At 33.9% G+C, this 23853-nt stretch overlaps 2 protein-coding genes across 4 annotated transcripts; both read right to left on the minus strand.

The window, feature by feature from the left end:
- Positions 1-7611: 7611 nt before the first annotated feature.
- Positions 7612-16378, minus strand: LOC126725989 (zinc finger CCCH domain-containing protein 24). 2 transcript variants are annotated; one of them, XM_050431075.1, is made up of 14 exons: positions 15649-16378; positions 13898-13986; positions 13477-13815; positions 13294-13366; positions 12861-12993; positions 12637-12790; positions 12373-12456; positions 11948-12070; positions 11469-11636; positions 11249-11383; positions 10904-10999; positions 9344-9676; positions 8191-8234; positions 7612-8108 (listed from the first exon to the last, which is right to left on the minus strand). In XM_050431075.1, exons 1-14 carry the CDS (start codon positions 16325-16327, stop codon positions 7862-7864), a joined length of 2697 nt encoding a protein of 898 aa, XP_050287032.1. In that variant the 5' UTR covers positions 16328-16378; the 3' UTR covers positions 7612-7861. The 2 variants fall into 2 exon arrangements, with proteins under 2 accessions (XP_050287032.1, XP_050287024.1); XM_050431067.1 differs by having other exon boundaries at positions 13898-13990; positions 15653-16377.
- Positions 16379-19911: 3533 nt separating this feature from the next.
- On the minus strand, positions 19912-23209 carry LOC126725999 (probable E3 ubiquitin-protein ligase LUL2). Of its 2 annotated transcripts, none has more exons than XM_050431093.1 (4): positions 22942-23209; positions 22162-22605; positions 20957-21446; positions 19912-20231 (listed from the first exon to the last, which is right to left on the minus strand). In XM_050431093.1, the coding sequence occupies exons 2-4, from the start codon at positions 22602-22604 to the stop codon at positions 20109-20111; spliced, it is 1056 nt and encodes a 351-aa protein (XP_050287050.1). In that variant the 5' UTR covers position 22605; positions 22942-23209; the 3' UTR covers positions 19912-20108. The 2 variants fall into 2 exon arrangements, with proteins under 2 accessions (XP_050287050.1, XP_050287041.1); XM_050431084.1 differs by having other exon boundaries at positions 22162-22636; positions 22942-23208.
- Between the last annotated feature and the right edge of the window lie 644 nt (positions 23210-23853).

A 23853-nucleotide genomic window follows, 5' to 3' on the forward strand; every position in this document is an offset into this window, starting at 1 on the left:
AAAAGTCTTATAAAATACTATAAGACACAAACTTTTTTTTTTTTTTTTGAGAATGAAGAATTTTATTGAAATGAACTAAAGAGCGGCCGAATCAGCCTGAACAAAAGGTAAAGTGCAAGATGGAACATCCTCCATCCACACTGTACAATATTGAGATGTCAAAGTTAACCTAACTAAACTGTGAACAACTTTATTACCATCTCTCTTTACATAAGAATATGACAATTGTGAATATGAACCAAAAAATAAAGACACGTCTTTTAGTGTGAATGAAACTCATTTAGTGTGACTCTCATTTTGTTTTTTTTTTTTTTTTTCAATGAAAATGACTCGCGTTTAGTTAGGGCATGCTTTTTATGCAACTTTATACAGGCCTATGCAATTTGAAACTTATCTGAAACAGTTAAATGTAACAGTTCATCTCATGTGATGAGTCTGGACCAATGATAGAAGATTAGATTTTATTTATTTTTTAAATCAAAGAAGAATAGTATTGAGAACTCCCACTTTTTTTTTTTTTCATAAGTTGTTCAAATTATAAGTTATGAGCAGAATAACATTATTTTTCATATAGAATTATAGACCAACCGTTAACACTAACTTTATCATATATTAATTCATGCAACTTCTCTCAAAAATGATTGAGCTATCTGACCAACAATGATGGGAAAAAAATTTAAAATTTGTATATATTAAAAAAAAAGAAAGGAAAAGAAAAGACTTATAGCTGAGTCTGAGATGCCCATTATCTAGTTCTCGTTGGGAATTGCTCATCTCGCAATAATAATAAAACTAAGGAAAAAGACGTTGTGGTCTGAGTTAATCATGATTAACGTGTCAAAAAATCACATCATGGGCACTAAACAAAGCCCGCCTCTTTTGATTCGATTTGATAGTCTCTTTGTAGTATTATCGAAAAGTTACAACTGTAGGAGGGAAACAGAAAAGAGAATTTGCAAAGCGTAGTGGTGGGGGCACGGAGATTAATAAATATTTAAAATTAAAAATATCACCCTTTAAACGAAATTATCTACTGCAGCTAAGATTCATTGAACCCTGTACCCTTTAATCATGGAGTTAAAGCTTGCATATCAGTGTATTGGAGACGTTAGGACGTAGACAGTGTTCAATGCATTAGTATATTGGACCGAAGCCGTGTCCTTAATCATGATATACAGATGCTTGCTAATCTTTGCATTAATCTCTTTCTTTTGTGCTCCTTATTGACTTTAGTACCGCTAGAGATTTGATTGATTATTATATAACATTACTCCCTTTTTTAAGGTCATGTATGCATATATGCTCCACACACACACATATATAAATATATATATAGAAGATGGGTTCAAGTTATACCTTTTTTAAATCATTGGATTTAAGTAGATCCAACGGTAAAAAAAAAAATGCTCATTAATACTAATATTTTAATTGATCTTATTTATTATCTTTTATTTAATACATTTCATACTTATCTCTAAACCCAAAAAAAAAAAAAAGTCTACGTCTCTGTCTCCTCCATAATTACGTTTTTCTCAGCTCTCTCTTTCTCCTCCATTGCTTTTCTCCAACTCAATTCCATTGCCTTTCTCTTAATTCCAATCTCACCACCATGCTCCTTGCCTCATCAACATGAACACTCCAGATCTTGTCTCATGATCATGAAGGTTGTTTTTCAACAAGAACCCACTACAAACAAGCATTAGTTTCTTTAATCAACTCATTAAACGGAAAATTATTCCTCAGACAACTAATTAAGAGCCATAATAACACTGCATTGATCAAACCCAAAACTATACTCGACACAGCATAATATGTATTCCAAGTTTCTTGCAGACATAAACAATCATGAATAATAAGACCAATGACAACAAGAACATGAATTTAATCAAAACCTTGTCTTTAAAAAAAATAAAATAAAACAATACATAAAACCTAAAAAGTAGTACATAAATTCATTATTAACAAAAATTAATTTCAAATTGAACTACCTTTGTCAATATCGTATACCCACAAAAGTTTGAACGAAAATTAAAATCTATATATTTTAAAGTATCTGGCATATAAACAATAAAGACCCAAATTTTTTTATTTAATTATAAACCTAAATATATAATAGCGCAAAAAAATTCTTTTGAAGAATCAAAAACAAAGAATACAACAAGCTCTCTCAAAATCAAATACCCCCAGAAGGAAAAAAAAATTTATTAACATAAATTTAAAAATAATCAAAATAGAATTATATTATATTATATATATAAAAAAATGAAAAATAATTTCAGGGCCTGTGTGTTTATTAGAAGGCTCGATTAATTGATTAATAAACAGAAAGTATAAAAATTTATTAAAAGAAAGAAAAGCAAGAGAAAAAACCTCTTGAAGACGAACAGAAAAAGAAAGAGGTTTTTTTCAAAAAAAAGAAAAGAAAAAGAAAGAGTTTTTTCTTTTTCTGATCAGAATTGAATGAAGCTCGTGGGTTTTGTTTGGTTAAGCAAATTGAAACAGATATGGCTTTTGCTTAGTGCTTCAACTATTTATATTCTACTACTAATATTATCCTATACTTGATAGCCAATTCATTAATACTTAATTAATTAAAAATTTTAAAAATAAGTGAGAAAGTTTCAATGTGGTTGTTCACAGGTCTTTACAGACGTGGGGAACAATATTTTTTTATAAATTTTTAATTAATAGTAATTCTCTTTAAAGCAACTAATACTTGTTTGTAGCGGGTTCTTGTTGAAAAACAACCTTCATGATCATGAGACAAGATCTGGAGTGTTCACATTGATGAGGCAAGGAGCATGGTGGTGAGATTGGAATTAGGAGAAAGGCAATGGAATTGAGTTGGAGAAAAGCAATGGAGGAGAAAGAGAGAGCAGAGAAAAACGTGATTAGGAAGGAGAGAAAGACGTAGACTTTTTTTTTTTTTTTTTTGGGTTTAGAGATAGGTATGGAATGTATTAAATAAGGGATAATAAATGAGATCAATTAGGATATTAGCATTAATAAAGGTCTTTTTTTGACCGTTGGATTTACTTAAATCTAATGGTTTAAAAAGTGTGTAATTCTGTAGAGTTACATCAAGTGTAACTTAAACCTATCTCATATATATATATATATATATATATTATCAATAATTTTTTATAGATCGGTGCAACTGATGCAAATTCTGAGTCCAGATGCCCCATATAATTTCTATTTCAAAATGTGCACTGAGATGCTTTGAACAATTGTGCTAGCGAGATGCTTCAAACTTCTCGAAAGAACTACAAAATCAAAATGTATGCATTATATATATATATATATATATTTGTTCTTTTTAATTTCAAACCACTTGTATTCATTAATGAAACAAAGTTTGTTAACAAAAACAGGGAACAATTTATTATAAAAAATATATTGAAAGAAAGTTTCAATGGCAATGGTAGGAAGTATATTTTCTTATTTTATAATTATTCCTTTTTGTGGGGGGCCAAAAGTAGTCGTGCTCTTTCTCAAAAAAGGAAAGAAGAAAAAGTAGTCATGCTGGTGCAGTAGGTTTAAATTGCAAAAGGCTGAAGCTGAAGCTTCGATTTTTTAGTTTATTTCATTTAAAAGGAGGTCGGGATTCGATCAAAGAAAATCTTGATGGTCAAGGATTTTTTAGAATTTTTGTATTGAATTTTCTTTAAATTCTGATTTTGTTTAATGGTGTTTAAATGTTTAAGTTTAACTGCCTTTTGCTTTTCCAAAAGATGCTTGCAACATCTGGTTTGATGAGGCCTCAAGCCCCTTGGTTTCAATAGTTGGTTGTTTGCAACTTGCAAGGTTAAGGTACATGATTGATGGGTTACAATGTTGCATTTATCACAATTAATTATGTTGAATAATACTCTATCCCATAAAATTTGATATTTTATGTCATTGATTGGCACTCTTGGTATTTTTAACGAAGACATATAAATATAAAAATGATTGAATTATTATAAAAAAAAAAAAAAAAAGGGTTTTCTACATGTGGTTAAAATCCACAAATTCTATCTATATTTAAATATGTTGAATAAGAAAATATCACATTGGCCTCAAATTATTGATCATTTATTCTATTCTAGGACATTCCAAATTATAGTCATCTTTAAAAAGTTAATGAATAAATCTCTTAATTCAATACCATTATTTCACTAGAGATTAAATTAATAAGAGTTGTTTCGAAAAAAAAAAAACTTTTTTTATAGAGAATATCAATCTATGGCGTTTGCTCCTAATAATAGCTTTTTTATCATCGGATCAAGTCACCAATCGATTTTTGGTGTAAGCAGGAATTACCAAAAAAAAAAAAAAAAATCTCTTAATTCAATACCTTTAAAAAATGTATATCTTAAAAAGTTGAATTTTCTAAACAAAATCAACAATATGTAACTTATATAGTACTAGATTGTTTCATAACTCAATAGGGAGAAAGACAGTTATAGTCAAAGTTATACAAGTAGCAACTTGAGAGAGAGAGAGAGAGAGAGAGTTATGGGTTCAGACGTAGAGAGAGAGATAATGAAATGAATTTTTATTAGGTTGTTTATATTATTTTGATATATTGTATGTTGAAATAGAAGGAGAGATGTATGGTGTATTGTTAAGTTGTATGTTAAAATAGATAAAAATAATTTTTTGGTGTGCTAAATTCTACATTTTTAAGGACCCTCTTATAGATTTTAGAAGAACATACTCTCAATTAAGTGATAAATAAAAAAGAACAAAAGTTATCTCCTTATTCTAGGTAATATAGTCTGGACTCTGGTAGGTTTTACAATTTCTAATGCGTCAATTTTTTTATAAATTTAAAAAGGGCTCCAAGTGCAGAGGGAAAATTGACGTCACTGTAAAAATAATCAATAACTCAGTGGGATAAATAAAAACCCACAAAGTGGCTGTGACTTTTGGTCCTTCATACTTGACAGTACCGGGTACGGTCGGAGAAAGAGAAGTGCTATTCTGAGTTTGGATTTTTTTTTAATAAAAAAATCAGAAATAAAAAATATAAAATTTGAAGAAAAAAAATTAGTACTTAATAAAATCAGCTAAAATTAGTTAGCCAAATAAACCTAATGTGAGGACCATGTTCAACGGGAAACAGAGACAAGGGAGAGCATACTCAAAATTAGAACAATTTTCGGGAAGATAATGTTAACCTCAATGATTTTTTTTTTTTTTTTTAATTTTATTTTATATATAACTTTCCTTTCTATCAATGTAAACAAATTAGGTGGCGTTTGGGTATTGTGTTTCTTGCGTTACGTTTTTTGTGTTTTTTTTTTTTTCCCTGGACACGCGTCTAGCACTATTCATTGTCCATAAACAGTGATTTTAGGCTAATGAACAGTGCCAAACGTGTGAACAGTAACTTTATTATTATTTTTTTATTGTTTTCAGTTTTCAACAAAATAAGTAGTATCCAAACAGACCCTCAGTATCCTTCATCTCAAGTGTTTGCATGATTAAGTGTGTGTTAAGCATGACTTAATTTTGTCAGCTTATTTTAACATTCAGCTTATTTTTATTATTATTCATGGGTCCCATTATACTTTTCGATACTATTTTTAAATCCCACTATACTATTTCTACTAATTTTTACTTTTATCTACAGTATTTTCAAAAAAAAAAAAAAAAAATCAATTTTAGCAAAATAAGCGAATCCTAAACAGACCCTAAATGAAGTAAACGTGGTGACTTTAAAATCTTATTATCCCTTCTAATAAAAATAATCATGTTTTTGCCTAAAATGAAAAATAAATCCAACTCAAATTTTTTGTTTTAGACAAATTACATTATTGATCTTTAACCTTTAATTTAGAAGTAGCTTTAACCCGAACCTCAACTTCAATGCGACTACTTTTAGTTCATACGTAATATTTGAAATCTTCGGGTTCGTTTGGATTGAACTTATTGTTGCTGAAACTGAAAACTGAAAACACTGTAGCAAAATAATTTTTAAATGTGTAAATAGTGTCGTGAGATCCATTTTTAATATTTTTTAATGTATGAACAGTACTGCTACAGTGATAAACAGTGACGAAACAGTATATAAACAATAAAAATTGTCTCTGAACAGTAAAATCTGTCTCTCCTTAAACACATGAAAGCGAAGAAAAAAAAAAAAAAAAAAACGTGGACGCAGGATTTAGCAAACGCTGAATCCAAACCCACGCTTCACTTTTAATCCTTAACAAATTTAAAACGATTGCTTTATTTATTTCTTAAAATGTCTAACGAAGTGATAACATAATAGCCTTTAGTTTGACCAAGAAGTAAAAGCAATTATTCAGAAAAAAAGAAAAGATATAAAAAGCAATCACTTTCAATTGTAGGACTAGTAATGGTTAATTTTAGAACAATATATTTAAAAAAAATTGAAATATAAAATTTGGGTAAGAGATATGGAAAGAATCGGTTTAGACATTTTCAACTTTTTGAGGTGGCACAATTGTGGTGACCATTCAAATAAAAAGAATGATTTGAGAATTTTTGAGATTTAAAAGAAGTACGCAATTCTTTCTCTTCTAATAATGCACGGAAGACCAATGGGAACTACTCGCATGTCCTGTCTCCTGTGTCGCCTAGGGATCTAAAAAGAAGAGAAAGCAAAAGGATAACACTCAGACAGGAGGAAGTACATCCTGTTACGGGTGAGTGACATGGTCCAATCCAATGTATTTGGTCTTGGCGGTTAAAGTAGGCATGGGGATTTTTTTTGCCGTTGAAGGAAACGCAAACCTAAAAGGTGCTCTAAATTTAGGCAGGTCAAAAGCATTCAATATCAAAGCCAGACCAACTTTTATATTTGAAAAATAAAGCATAGTCTGGCACTCTGGCCTAGAGATAGAGAGAGAGAAAGGTGTAAATTGACAACATTCTTTCCAGTTTCAGATACTATTTTGCTTGACAGGCCTAGCATTACCTGTCTCCACTACCATTGAAATCGAAAGAAACCCATAAAGCTTCAGTTGAAATTCAGACAAAGACAGCACATTGCAATATCAGGTAACAACGAAGTCGTACCACAAAAAAATGATAAAAAGCATTGGCATTGCTTGGTCTGAATAGTTTAATGAGCACTATATATAATTAATTGACACTAATATTCGTGGCTTCAAACCCACCGGGTGTGTAAACTTAAGGATAAAAATTTATAATACTAATATTCTACTAGTCTCTTCAAAAGTTCAAATTACTTTGCAAAAATAAAGAGGTGCAGTAATACTCCTGTGGGCTTGTGGCAGTGGGCAGTGGCAGTATGTATCACATGACATGCATATCTTATCAAGTGACCAAACGTCACTACCAAAATCCACCCAATCCTCTTGAATGATGGTGGGGGGATCCATAAAATTACATTATCAAGGTCCACTAAAGATTGTGTATCATTTTTGTGTAGTTTCATTTATTTTTCTTTTTAAAAAAAATATTTAATTCAAGTCAAAATGATGATCAAATGTGGGTGATCTCTATTAAAGCGCCAACTCAACTGTGGACACCTTAGAGTAAATCCAAAAGGGGGTGAAGCTGTTTAAGCAGGTCAGGCTTATATAGCATCCAACCAAATCCAGAATCAAAGCCCAGGGCCTGATACCCACGACAGCATTGAAATATGGGCATGCACATCATTTTTATTACCAAACTTATAATCTGTTAATTGTATTAATGATCACAAAAACCAACCAAGTTGGTAATAAGTTGATGAGTTAAATGGAAGAAAGCAGGCGGAATTATGTTGATCGAATTCGCATACAACAACATAACAAAATTGGTAAATGTAAAAACTTTTACTATCTAAGTTTGTGGGTAATAAGAACTCATCTAAGCCTTTAGCAAGTCTTTTGGTTCATACCTACCTTTCTAGGAGCATCACCAGTTCACAGTGCACAGTATGTGGGAAAAGATCAACAGCCATGGCTTTTACAGGTTGGAAAGGCTCTGAAGGTGGCATAGACTTGGCTCTGTGCCGTGCTAGACTGGTACTACTCATATTTCTCCATCCCCGGTTGTTTTTATTCCCTTTCTCAATACTCTCAGGAGATGGTGTGCAAAGTTCAATAGCATTTGCCACTAAACTTTCAGGATTACAGGAAATGTAACTGCACCAAACAGGTTCAAAATTGAATCACATTGAATATAAGATATGAAAAATGAGAAACAGAATATCAGTTGGGAACTAACACAAGCCTCCGCAGACGAGGATGCATTCTCAGAGCTTTTATCACCTGCATCCCCATAAAACAAGAGTAAGCATCTTGAGTATTATGGTTTGAGGGCAAAAGATATCTAGTCCAAAATTACAAGATGTCTCCCGTCCAAAAAGGCAAAACCGCCCGTAAGTTCTTATACATGTTTATTGCAGCCTAATTGGTACTATTCTCATGGCACCAATCCCAGCCTAATGATGGTAGTTTTCTGAAAACAGCTTCTGGAATCTATTTGCATGTGCTATCACCACACCACCACCGACCCCCACCCCACCCCCCAAACCAAAAAATTAAAAAAAAAACCTTTTCTTTAAACTCAAATTTTTTTATAACGTGGAATCTCACCAAGGCAGGGCCCTTTGGACCCACCCTTGGGAAGTAAACTACAGATACACGACCCCACTTGCCAAAACTGTGAATCAAGTAATCCAGGGGAACCAAGGCAGGGCCCTTTATAACTCTAATTATGAGATATTGAAGGAAAAGGGAATTCATGCATGACGAAATGCTGTATCTGAGCATGAGTAAAGGACTCTAAAGACAAAAAGTATTGTATATGACTTAAGCATGATGAACGACAAAGCTGACTTGATCATAATAATCATAAAAGTGCTGTAGATTCCAGATCCGTCTAAACACTTATTCAACAATACACTAGGTGCTTCCACGTGATATTTTACTTTCTAACCTGGACCTTTAGGTTAGAACCCAACCTCCATTTAAATTAAGTCAAGCAAAATATTGATAATTTATGACCTAAGAAATCCAATGATCCTACTTGGTTGGTGTAAGAGTAAGAAGGAATAGAAAATTCTATGTATCCCATAAAAGTTGAAAATTCAGAAACAACTTGGTTGGCGGCAAGGGGACTTTCTAGCCAGGGAAGTTTTAAACTAATCCTTTTTTTTTATTTTTTATTTTTTATTATTAAGTCCAGGGAAGCCTTAAACTAATCTTTAGCCATGCGGGAAGCTCTAAAATTTAAAGAATTTTTTAGATTATCAAGCAACCAAGGCATTTGTAATAATAGAATGAATAGAGGTGTTGACGATCTTTTTTTTTCTTTTTTCTTTTTTTGGTAAAAAAGGAGATTAGATTCAACTGCACGTATGAAGCATGTAACTTACAATGGGATGTAGTCCAACACGCGGAGGATCAACAATAGCAACAACATTTTTAAACTGCTGCACAGAAGTATTTTCACTTTCAGAAGTGCAATTCTTCTGGAGTTGGCTTCCAGCTTCTTGCTCTTCATTTTCTGAACAACCAGAAGCACTTTTGTTATTTATAAGATCACAGCTTGAGCTCTCTTCAAGGTCTAGTACAGCATCAATTGAGGTATCTTTCTCTCCAGCAGTAGCGTTTTCTTTGTCACTATTTTCAGAAGTATTTGAAATCTCATCAGGCTTCTGAGGCACATTTAGGTACTCTTTCAATAGTGATCCCATCACATCCTCTGCCTGTTGCCTCATCAATGGAAAACATACAACAAACATGTGATACAATTAATACAAGCAACGACGACAAGCCTAACCAAATTAAAAATCAAAAATCAAATTTAAAGTTGTTTAATCAACTCCTAAGGGGCCAGTTGGTTTGTGGAGTCTTGAAAATTCCTATTACTTTCTAGGAAGTTAATGAGATTACCACATTTAGTTCTTCAATTGCACAACACATCCTGGGAATGTCACGTTCCCACAAGCATTATATTCCTAAGTTTCATGGAAACATGATAATCACTTTGAATAAGTATGCATTGTGAATATGTTTGGGTATGCACTATGGAATATTTACATTAAAGTGATTTAGAATTTTGTTTACTTATCAAATAATAAGAAAAATTTATATAATGTATTTTCATATGCTATATAATGCTCATGGGTATTTTTAAAAATTCTGGGATTGTCAAATTCCCAAAAGTATCATATTCCTATGTTTCATGGAAACGTGATTACCACTTTGAATGGTTATGCATTGTGAATATGGTTGGGTATGCACTTTGGAATATTTACATTAAAGTGAGGTATTTATTTAGAATTTTGTTTACTTATCAAAAAATTAAGAAAAAAAATTATAGAATGTATTTTCATATGCTATATAATGCACATGGTTATTTTTTAAAATAAGAAAAATTTATAGAATGTATTTTCATATTCCTATATAATGCACATGGATATTTTCAACAATTCTGGGATTGTCACATTCCCACAAGTATCATATTCCTATGTTTCATGGAAACGTGATTTCCACTTTGAATGGGTATGCACTGTGAATATGTTTGGGTATGCACTATGGAATATTATATATAATTGAGGAATTTATTGAAAGATTTGTTTACTTAATAAAAAAATAAGAAGAATTTAGAGAATCTATTTTCATATGCTATATAATGCAAATGGGTATTTTTAAAAATTCAGGGTAAAAGTTGTAATTATTATTGGGAATGTTACTATCTATCCAAACATTAAAATTTTACCTTCATAAGAATCTAACAGGAATACAACTAATGACTTGAATGCATTAATCCTATATTCCCAAAAATATGGTTTTAGAAATCCAGGATTCTGGGAATCCAAGATTCAAACAACCCCTAATAGAACTATAAATGGGAATGGATTTCTTTCTTGTGATTTCTTTGTTAGGTTTACAAATGGAAACCAAGTTAAAGAGGAAAATTGTAAACTCACCTTTGCACAAACAAATTTACAGTTTTTAATGCCATTTATTTCAGCATTCCTATAAGCATCTGAAACTGCAGAAGCATTCATTTCAATGCCAATAACCTGGTAGAAAATTAAAGCCAAAACAAATTAAACCTTTTGAGAAAAGAAAAGAAAGAAAGAAAGGAATTAACATGGACCGGTTTTCTATGGTATGAATCTCAATCAGCCAATGCAACATTTATGTTTTTACTTATATTCTTTTTTCTCCAAAATGGGAGACTCATGATTTGCTTAGGGCACTGAACAATTACAATCCTGATCACGTCTGAAAAGAAGAAAGAATGCAGGAACTGGGTTGGTTACTATTACCATTCCAACACGATGTGCTAAAGTCAGCCCAATTGTTCCAGTACCACAGCATACATCAAATAGCAATGTATCAGGACCCAGACCAGCCCAATCCCCAGCAAGTGAATATAGCTTCTCAGCAGCAAGAGTATTAACCTGCAATACAGTTAGGGAAATATTAAATGCCACTAACAAAACTATTTTCTTGAGAAAGGGATGCACAAGAATCTGAGATCCAAACCTGGAAAAAAGCTGTGGGAGATATACAGAACTGAAGATTGCTTATACAGTCACGAATTCTAGCCTCTGCAACATCATTGGTCTCCAGTTTAGGACTAGCAGCCTTTGGAATGGGCAGTTGGCGCAATGGAGCATCAGCTGGTGCAGCATTTGATATTCCTTGGTGATCCTGTATGAAAACCAACCACAAGGCATTTAGAAATTAAAAAGAGCATTATAAACTAGAAAAAATATCACCATGCTGCCTCGACTCCGCCACAGTTTGGTTTTTTCCTCTTTCTTGGGCCCTGTGACATAAGGCTATTTATGACAGGTAGATTGGACATATCCACTACAAACCACAATGTGCTACAATTAGACAGAGCATGTTTGTAAAATCATTTCAAGATTCCTGCCAGAATGTTAAAGCACCAAGTATCTAGAAGGCTGACAAATTATAAACCTCTCCAATAATGAAAATTTATGGCAAGCAGCTAGTACCTGAACAACCAAAGCTGTTAGAGGCAAAGATGGAGAATTTGCAATAGCTCCTGCAGCAAATGCTTGAGCCAGCCTCTCAAATTCACCAGTTACAACAGCATCATCAAGGCCCACAGAGCAAACCTACATAACCAAGATATGAAGGGAAATGGCTATAAAATGAAAGGTTTACAAGTAAAATCATGATTCATATCATTTGTAAGCTACCCGATCCAGTTTATTGACATTTGAAATGAAAATTTTCATCTGCCATACAAGTGACCAATTGCACCAGTATGAGCTAATGTGGCTTCTCTGTTCATTCTTTCTAACAGCATTGTGGAGCTTTCAGACATGCATGGCTAATAGGAATTTCACTAATTGAAAAGGTTTATTAAAAAAAAAAAAAACTATAGTATTATTAGACAAGTTCATTAGGCACTAACCTGAACAATAAGCATGACCTCTGAAATGCTGGCATCAGAATTTTCAACGTCAACAACCTTCCCAGGGGTCCTTCCTTCTCGAACCTTGAAACATGAATTATGACACAGAATGCTTATGTAAAGAATGACAGTAATGTTTACATTTCTAGGCATGTATCAACAGAAGAGTAAGCATTCTCTATCAGTAACTCAAAAGCTGCATGGCAGCAACAATAATTATGATTAAATTTCCAGAACTTAGAGCTCTGGAAACAGCATATATACCGTTAATTGACGCCAAAATCCAATATTCTTAAATCTGTTCCAAATTGGTAATTCTGATTGTTGCAAAAATTCCTGAAAGATAGAAGCATATTTGCAAGCAATTCTTGAAACATTTGGGCAATCCACCGGTTCTTCAACTGCTGTCACGCCCTCCCTGAGAAGTTTCTTTAGTAAACTATTCAAATGCCAATAAGTACTCCAAACACTGAGCAAATGGAAAGTACCTAAAGTTACCGAGCATAAATCCCACTGTTGCTTTGCCCTGTAGAGAATATCCAACCGAAAACTCACACTTATTTCGATATCCATTTACAAGGGGTGATTCAAGTATGCCCTGTAGTTCACATGAAAGACCACCTGCAGGGTTCAAAAGACAAGGAAAAGAACAATAACGGACATGTGAGCCACTATAATAACTCATCATGCTTCTTCTTCTTTTTTTTATAAGTAAACATTTTGAAATACAGCGAATCTTGCTTCAATAGAATGAAAGAAACACGACTGTGGCTCTGTGAGGTCAACAAAGATGGAGCAATTAAGAGTGTCAGTGATGTCATAAGCAACCCCATCCAGCACCTATCAACTCGAAAAAATATTGAATGAATAGCTCTGTGGCATCATGCTTTCTGGAATTTTTATTGACAGTAAGAAGAGTACCTATTTCCCTAGATTTGAGAATCCATTCTGGAAGTGAAACACCATGGGGACAAGCTTTACGTGCATTTCTAGTCTGCCACAAGAAATCATAATAGTTCAGTTAGCTGAGAAATTCTTCTTCAATCAAATTGACATTAAAACAATCATAGACAGATTATATGATCAGAAAAAAGTGTTTCTAACAAGTTTTTTGAGATTTTGCATAAGGGAGGTCTTTTTGTGCTCCAACTGATCACTATAAGGCATATGAGCAAGGGGAGTCACAACATCGCGGACGCTTCTTGCCCTTGCAACAGAGCCATCAACTGTTGAACCATGTTTCTCATCATCATTTGTATCACCATCCTCAACCCCATTTGAAGATATAGAGACCCCTGCATTCTCACCATCCAATGAAGGTTCCCCAGTTTGTTGTCCGTTTAAAGGGAGAGCCACTGTTGATCTAATTTTCTTATCAAATGATCGAGGAATGACATCAGCAACCTTTAAAATTTTGTTGCCAATAGATTTTCCTTTCAATTCCTGTTGCAATGAGATTAGTGCCAGTGAGCATATTTATAGCAAGTTTGATGTACTAATTACATACACAATAAACACGGCATACCTCCTGTGCAGTTTTCAATTGTTCTGCATTTTCAAAAGTCACAAAACCTACAGTCATGCCTTTCTTTTTCTTCACAGATTTGAACTGAACTCCCTGGAAAAAGAAAAGAACTTTTAAATTTCCAGTATCTCTTCTATCACACACTAAAGATGGGAAGAGTCATAGATGACTTGTAATCAACTAACCGAAACATCTAAAGAGAAGAAAAAAAAATTTGGTAAGATTGAAAAGCTTTTCACTAACTCTACTTCCCTAAAGAGTGCTAATGTCATGCAAAAATATTCCCAACCAAATCATTAACTTCAATAATATGTTATTTTTTAACAAACCATATGACAGATATGCCAACAATTTTTCTTCCAATTGGTAAGTTATACACACAACCCTTTTTTTAATAAGTAAGATATGTTTTATTGCAAAAAGATTACTCCATGTACAAAGGACATAAAGAAGACTAAAGAATAGAACAGAATAAATTTTATGTACAATGAGACAACGACTATAAATTCAGGAATGAATTCATACTAGTGAATTCCCATGCTCAAGACCAATCACATAAAAAACCACAAAACAAAGCTACCAATTGGGTTGCTGTGGTTTCCGTATCCTCAAATGTACAACAATTTCATTACCACCAAATTGTCCACATATCAAACATTATGGGACTAAATTCCAAATGTCCGACAAATGCTTACCAAACAATAGGTCAATAACCTTCTCCAATAACGGCCACTGAATCCCAAAAGATCTAAATGCAAAACTCCGCAACACGAATGCAACAGAACAGAACAATGTAACAGCAGATGATCCACTGTCTCCCCATTTTACAACAACAAATAAAACACCACCCTAATAGCATATAGCCTTGCTTAATAGGATTCTCATATGTTAGGATATTCCCCCAAGCCACGGTCCAGCCAAAGAAAGGGACACATTGAGGGGCCTTAACACACAATCTTGCCCTCCATCCAATTCTTTTTTTTTTTTCCTTTTTCTTTTTTGTGATGGGTAAGAACAATTTTATTAAATAAAGACTACTTCATGTACGATAGACACGAACAAGCCTAAAGAATTACATCAAAAAAGAATTATGCTCAGGAAGGGTGTGACTGCAGTTGAAGAAGGGAGGACCAACACATAGAATTAAGCTAAAAATTTTTTTTAAGAGGTTTCCTTTGATTATGGCTCATCACACACGAATGCCATCGGTTTTTCATATATCACATATGCTAAGTTTTCTTGTACATGGCAAAACATACAGCTGTTTAAAGTTTAAACCAATCAGTAGAGAAGCACCAGTATAGGCTCATCTCACATGCCAATTCTTCTTGTATTCACAATCTACTATCTATGTAACCTTTTCCCTTTGTTTCCTCTTTTTCGCTATCTTTTAACTCAAGATTGATCTATAGAAACCTAAAACAAATTCAGCCAAATTGTTCACTGAAGTTTTTGCAATCTCCCACAAAAGGTTACTGAAAATTATACTACTACAAAGTCCATAAGTTGAATGGGTAGCATATGTCATTAGTCTATCACTCAATTTATCAAAAGAATTTGAACTTCTTCTAATTCACATTACAAGTACACCTTCACTAAGCACGTTCAGTTTGCACATTTCCACATTTTCCAAGCAACCAAACACGATAAGCTCTAATCATTTAGCCATTATTCTAACAAAAAGTGGATTACAAAATTGAACTCAGCTATAAGCATGGAAACAACAAAACCTGAAAACCAAAAACCCTTACTTGCCTGTTCACCAAGAAAGCTAGTCAGATTCTGTGAGTTCCATTTCCTAGGCAAATGAACCAAGCACTTGCTAAGCTCAGGGTCCAAGCAACCACCGCCGCCATTATTATTATCATCACCATTGTTGTTGTCGTCATCGTCATCATCAACGAGCGACTCAGTCATCATGATATCCGCTTCGTAAACCTCGCTCTTCTTCTTCGTCATCGTCGTCGTCGTCTCAGACCTCATGGCCTTCTTCGCACGCTCAGAGGTCGGGTCCCACGTGTTATCGGGGCGCGGACGGAGCTCCTCCTCGCTGTGCGCGTACTTACACGCGTCACCGTGGCTGCAGGACCCTGAGTCGCGCCTGAAGTAGGAGCAGAGGCTCGTCTTCCACAGCGGCGGTAGCTCCTCCTCTCGCTTTCGCTTCTCGCCCGATACGGCGTCGTCTGGCACTGGCAACGGCAATGGCAATGCTGCCGCTGATGATTCAGGATTGGAGAGTGGTTCTTGATTGGTGTCCAGTTGGGATTGTGTGGTGATGGTGGTGGTGGTGGTGGTGGTAGTGGTAGTGGTGGTGGTGGAGGTGGACTCGTGGCCGTCCATTTGGGGAGGAGTGGACGGTGGAGAGTTTAGGGTTTCGATTGGAGAGAGTTCGTTATTTGGAGAAGCCGCCATTGCTGGTCCTGGTTCCATTGCCTCGGTTTTTACCTTTAGGGCGTTGGGTAACGTTCTTTTACACGCGTCGCTGCTGTTTGTATTTTTTAAGAATCCGTGTGGTGAAAAAAATGTGGGAAAAAAAATGTGTAATTAGGGCTGTCAATTTAGGTTAGTATGTCGAATTCATATCATGTTGGGGTAAGGGTATTTAACTAAATAGCTCAACCTTAACCCAACTCATTTAACAATCATGTCATGATTCTTCAATCCTAACCCGATTTGTTGATGAGGTGGGTTGACTTGACCCGACCTACTTGACACACTTAATAAATATGTCGTATTGGGATGACAAGAATGTGACACAATCACACAACTCATTTCAATTTGTTTAATATTTAAATATAACATCCACCTAGAAATAAATAATTTTTAATATCCCAAAAGTAGTGTATACACTTCAAGTTTCAACCCATGTTTAAAATAATATGATTCAATTTTCAATTATATTAGGGTATGCAAAGTTTCAATTTTCAATTATACCCGTAAGTTTTTTGTAATTACTCACTTTTCATTTTAAGTTTAAAGTATAGGTTGGATATAAAAGACATTTGACAAATCTAAAATACAATGAATATTTGTTTGATAAACAAGTTGTGTTAAATGGTTCATTTTATGTTGACACAAATAAAATGACATATTAAACGTGTTTATTGCGGGTCATGTAAGTTGACCCTCTTATGACCTGTTTTTATCGTGTTGCATTCAGGTCAACTTTTTTATGACCTAAATCCGCTAAGGCTCAACCCTAACCCGCAAAAACACGTATTGGGTTCGTGTCGTGTTTGCGGGTTGGATTGAATGTTGACACCCCTACGTGTAATATTGTTTAAAAACTAAAAACACGTGTTTAAACACATGTACCAAATGGCCATTAAGAGTTTTAGGACTAAAAGGTGGTTCATTATCTTACTCCATTTTGGCCATTTTGACCCAATCTGGATCCAAATGGATGCAGCATATGTATTGGTTTGGTCTGTTTGGGTGCAAAGTTTTTTTTTTTAAAAGCTGTACATAAATAAATAAATTTAAAAACTACCAAAAAAAGAAAAGGTGATTGATAAAATTTTGAGACTATTAATATATTTTTACTAAAATTTTGTCTTTAATTAAATTTAAATAAATTTGAGGAGTCATGAATGTAAATCTGTCCATTACAGGTGATGGGAAAATATTTGTTAGCCATGCCATAATAAATTGTAGAATTAAGAACATTTAATTTTTTAGGCACACCTCATTTTAATGACCATAAACTATATGATTCGCAAGCTTCATCCTAATTGTCATATTCAAGACATTTTATTATTACTTTCTCAAAAAAAAAAAAAAAAAGGGAAAAACAAAAGGATTTGTTTTCCTTTTATAGAAGTTTTCGTGCACATTGTGCATATAATACTATCCAATATTCAAGTTATTAAGTCCTGCATTTAATTATGTTTTTCTTCATGGTAGAAATAGGGTTTTTTTTTTTTGAGAATGTAGTAATAGGCACTTTTTTCGAGAGAGAATAGTAATAGGTACTTAATGGTCAATTATTTGGATTGAACTTATTGTTGCTGAAATTGAAAACTGAAAACACTGTAGTAAAATAATTTTTAAATGTGTGAATAGTGTCGTGGGACTCATAAACAGTGCGTGAACAGTGTATTAATAATGTTTTTTGTCCCCTGTACAGTAAAATCACTGTTCACGCGCAGAAAAAAAAAAAAAAAAAAAAAAAAAAAAAAAAGAGACTGAAAACGTTGTTGCAAAACATAGACGCAGGATTAAGTTGAATCCAAACGGGTACAATATATACTTTTCCTCCACAAAATAAAAGGTACTTATTATATGCTTATTGTCACATCTCATGAGGATGGTTTAAAATTACACATATACATTTCATTCTCTCTTGTTTCTCAAAAAAAAAAAAAAAAATTCATTTTCTCTCGTTTCATAAATAGGCAATAGACGATAAAATCTTCTCTTTTTATTTTTGGAGAATCAAAAAGATTTTTCTATATGCAGCACAACAATTATTATTTGTAGGGTATGTGACAGCAAAAAAAATAATATGCGTTCAAAGGTTATGTATAATGCACATGACCAAACAAACCTTAATTTTGTACCATGCATCTTTCTTACAATTACATACACCAATGAACCGTATGTATTTATTGATACATTAAAGTTCCAGGCAATTATGATATAGCTGTTTTTTTTTTTTTTTTTTTTTTTTTTTTTTTTTTTATAAAGTAAACAATGACGAATATTATAACTAAGCGCTCTATTTGTTTTGATATTAATGTTTTTCAAAAGAGAAGTGCCGTATTCATAACATTTTCACAACAAATCTCGTGTGATAAGTTGTTATAGGTTTTTAATTTGAATCTATCATTGAAATGATTTTCTTACTCACTAATAACAGCAAATAACAACTTGTCACCTAGAATTTGTTGTGAAAATGTTGTAAACTAGCATTTCTTTTTTCAAAAAATAAGTCATTTTTAATAAGTATTTTTAGATAATTATCTTATTTTTCTATGTTTTGTAGTATTTTTTGAAAAACCTTCTTTTTTTGAGAAAGAGAAACCATCTTAATTTTCTATATTTGGTAGGTTTCTTAAAAATGAGATAGATAACCATTTGTTTTTTTTTTTTTTTTGGTCATTCTATTTTATCTTATCTGAAGTTAATTTTTTTTATGCTCCTATTAATGTTATTTTAAATCTTCTTTTACCTTTTTTTTTCTTTTTCCGTTTCCTCAGCTTGAATTAACTCATTTGCTCTTATTGGTGCGTTAATTGCTCCTCTAAATATAACCAAATCATCAAACGACTTTCTCTCTCATCTCCCTAATAAGTTAAAGCAAAAATTTTTTTTTTTTGAGAATCAAAGTAAAGCAAAACTTAAATATATGGAAACATAGGATGCCCATACAATATGTGTATATATATATATATATATCTCATCCATACAAACAAAAATCACCAAACTTTATATATATAAAGAAAAAAAAATCTTATCAAAAGGTAACAAATGATAAGGAAAATATAAAACACAAAAATAAATAAATTATCATAGGGTCACAAAGCTTGTGGTGCCTAGGGAAACTAAGAACTAAGGGTGAAAAATAAATAAAATAAAATAAAAAAACAAACTTCAGCAAAAGATTTTCTTGATAGTAAGAAACTTACTATACTCAATGCTGGTGCCAGGTGAGGGATGGTAAGAACTTAACAGTGGAATGGGTGTAAAGAAATCACCAGAAGTACACATGAAAAAAAAAAAAAAAAACACAGATAACGAATTATTATGCTTGTGGTAAGTGGGGAATGGTAAGAAATATAAAGAGAGAAAGTGATGAGAGAAGTTTGAGCTTGGCCTAAAGAAATAGAAGTGTGTATAAGGTGTGAAGTGAAAGTGAGAGAGTATAAGGTGAATGAAATACAAATAGGAGAAACCAACAACATTAACACACTATGTACCAAGCGTTACCATATGGTAAATCTAGTTGGAAAAAAACTCTGCAATAGTTATTGGGAGACTATTTGACTAGAGAGAGAGAGAGAGATGTATGCACCTTTCTGACTAAACAGGAAAATTTCATTTATATGAGGTAACTCGTCAACACTATTCTGAGTGCAACACCCATATACAAACATTGGATTAAAACAGATGCAAGGTCGCTATATCTTCACACCCGTTTGTAAACCATTATTGTGAAAACAGGCAAGCTTATACAGAACTTCACAGTTTTCTGATCGGCGGAAGACTTTTCTTAAGCATCAGATTCAGGTTCATTGCTCACCTTGATTTCCAGGAGCCGTTCAATCGGTTGCCTACAAATGGGGCATCTGTCTGTCTGGATGCTCAGTGCCTTAGCACAGCCACTGCACATGCACTGCATTATCAAAGACAAAAATTAGCCACAACACAAGCAAGACAGACCTGCTTCATATTCATATTTTCAAAGCTGTACTAGAGTTGAAAAATTTAAACATCCAAAGGTGAGCATCTTCACAGGGCATTGAACTCTCAACTTTCTTTTGAAAGTAGTCGCTCAATTAACCACATCCCAAACTTCATCTTGTGTGTGTATATAATTTTGAAAACAGTTTCCCCTTTCTAATAATATTCTACTCATTCATAAAAAAAAATAAAAAAAATTTAAATAAAAGATTTCCCATGACAACGCTCTGAATCCAAAAGAAGAATTTCCTATAAACAATTCTATATGTATTGCAAGAAGTACCCAAACAAAATAACTGATATCAAGCTGAAGCCAACTCAAATTGGGTACGCAAAGTGGGCCATCGGCACATCTATCCATGTTCAAGAATTGAAGTCTACACAATTGATCTCACCAAAGAAAAAAAATTGCACTTAATACGCATGTGCACACACACACACATGAACTTCTGAAGTGAATTTTCTCTCTCTAAGACTTTGCAAGTCTAATAAACTGTTCACAAAAATTGAAAGCAATTTTCAGCCCAATAGACATAAAAAACTAATCTGGTCTGCTTCATATCTGCAATGTAATCAGTAGGACAGATCCTACCTCTTTTCATTAGAAGGAAGAGAGGGGAGGGAAGGGGATAGAGAGGAAGTAGTATCTGTACATACCATGTGTCGGCATGGGAGGACAGTTGTATCGCGGGGTTCTGACAAGCAAATAACACATTCTTTCCCAGAATCATTCTCCTCTGTATCACCATCAACCACATTCCCAATTCCATAAATTTCCTGCAGCTCATACCTCATCCCATTCACCCACAGGATCTGTTGCAACACCCGCACCTGGTACTCACCATTCTCCTTCTTTTCAAACACAGCCTTGGTGATCTGAGAATTCCTAACTGGATCTCCTTCTGATTCATTATTGGTCAATGGGTATGCTTCAGCCTTAACCACAAGTGGGTAAATCTCTATATCACCATAATCTGTCAACTCGGTCTCCTCAATCTTCGAGAAGTCAATTCCAGTTCCACAAGGTTGTCTAAACTTCTGGCCTAGACCTTGCTGAAAAGAGATGGTGTTAGAATTAGGCAGGCTATCCTTTGTAGCTGTAAGGTTACAGTCTTCATTTTCTTTAGCGAAAAACATAACTGTAATGCTGTTACAGAGAAGAAGAAAAGCAACCATTAGAAAAGAAAGAGGTTCACAAATGCATTAAGACTATACATATAGCAGGTCTTAATTTATCTAATGGTGGCGGAATGAAAAATAGATATATAAGCATATCACAATAGCTGTACAACTACGGCTAAGCAAATCAGCATATCAAAACAAAGATCTATGTGTGGAATGTGCAAAAACAATATACCAGTTTCACAATTTCCAATGGCTGGTGAATTTGCCCAAACAATGACTAAACCTGCACCTCCGAAAGGAGACTCCAAATTATAGAACATTTCATGGTAAAGCAGATTGTATCACATTTCTAGAATAGACCTGGAAATTATGTAAAACATAATTATCAAGTAATGTTGGGCTTTTGTCTTAACAACAGAAAAGTTTCAATAGAAGCCAAGTAACACTTATCATTAACAAATAAGTTCACAAACCATAATCCATACAATAAATTAGGCTATAATTTGCAAAAAATTCATCAGTTTTATATCCAAAATGAAATGAACCAACTGTTTAAATTCACATTACAACTAAAGATCAATCCATATTCTGAAATTATCTTCCCAATGTTCCCATCTAGGAGGGTAAAAAATTCACTCTAAAACTATATTAACAAAACTACATTGATTCCACATGTACAATTCACTATCATATGATACTTAACAAAAACCAAATTCAAAGCATTATATTAACATTACCTTCCAGGTGCAGTGGCATCGAACGTGAAGGCAACAAGGAACTGTCCAGGATTCTCCTCATCCGGTTCAAGCCTCAGAGACTCCTTCTTAATATTCACATCGTTCCTAATAGTCACTGCCTTTTGATGTTCCACAAATGGAGTAACTGGGTGGTGGGGGACTGCACCAGGACCATAAGGGGGCGGTCCATTAACCCAGTTGCCGGGGGCCGGGTAGACCCCACCACCCACATGATAAGGCGGCGGATAAGGGCCCACCATGGGCGGTGGCTGAGGGTAGTATCCGGGGTATTGGTAGTATTGGGGAGGGTTAGGGTTGGGGTAGGGTGTGGCAGCAGCAAACACATATCTGTTTTCGGTTATTTCAGGCTGCGGAGACGGCTGACCCTGGTGGCTACGGTGGTGCCTCCGCCGGCTCGCACTACTGCTTCCATTATTTCCCATTCTGTTTTACAACAATTCTCAAACTTTCGATCCTGAAGGAAAAATTTTCAAGCTCAAAACAATATTCATCATCAACCAAAAATACTGAATTCTCTTGTTTGGTAGAATTTATATTGAAATGAATGGAAGAAAAAACGAAAACCCAGAAAAGGAATGATGCTAAATTTGGTGTTTAAAACAAAGAAAACATGTGAAAATTGAGGTAAATTATAAAGATGGGATTTTTAAGAAATGATGATTGGAATTAGGATGATTCAATTTCTTACAGAACAAAGAAAGGATCAAATTTGCGCAGAAATATGAGAATTTTGCAGATAATAAAAGAAAAAGATTGTACCTTTAGAAAAGCGTAAGCGTGGTTCCTGATTATGTTGTTCTTGAAACTGTTGTGCTAAACGTATAAACAGAGAGAGAGAGAGAGGGTACAGGATTTTCAATGAAAGAATGATGAGGTTGGAATAATGTGGAGCAAGGGAAAGCAGAGACAGCAAGCAACCGAGTGCGAGAGCACCCACCAGCATCACCAAAAGGGAGGGTAGGCAATGACTTATACGAACCTGAAACACACAAAATTGCCGCTTATGCTAAAGTTAACAAGACAGTATATAAAAATAGGCATCTTCGTTATTTTTTATATTTTTGGTGAATAATAATGGTGCGTTGCAGACGTGGTGTACCACCACGACCATGTCATTACTGTAGTGTAGGCCTTCCCGCCTCCCACTTCACAATCAGAGGTGACGGATTTTTGTAGAGTTTTCTTTCTCGTGGATTACGTGGGATAGCGTTGCAAGTAACAATTTTTTGCCAACACGTTGGTTGGTTCAGTGATAAGGAGCTTGTGGCCCTGCTTGTCAGGCTTGGGTTCGAGTCACCTCCACAGCAAATTGTTGGTGGGCATCCTTAGTGGGGTTAACCCCCTGCACGATTTGGTTAGAACGGCCTGAGTCTATGTCAGATCGACGCTCTGCCCGGAGGTAAAATATAGCCATAAAGGCCCCATTTAAAAAAAAATATATATTATTATTATTATAGTTTTAGTTCGCAAAATATCTATCCAAAAAGTTTTAGGCCGCAAAATGTAAAAGAAAAGTATGGTTTAAGGTAATAAACAATTAAAGCGTAATTTATTTTTTCCTTTGATTGTGCCTTAAGCATATGTCACGATTCGATAACTATTTGTATGGGCCTTCATAAAAACAGGAAGGCAAATTTGCCATTCTTTTTTATCTTGAGAAATGTTATATCC

This window comes from Quercus robur, chromosome 1, assembly GCF_932294415.1.
Source record: "Quercus robur chromosome 1, dhQueRobu3.1, whole genome shotgun sequence".
NCBI classification, from domain to species: Eukaryota; Viridiplantae; Streptophyta; class Magnoliopsida; order Fagales; family Fagaceae; genus Quercus; species Quercus robur.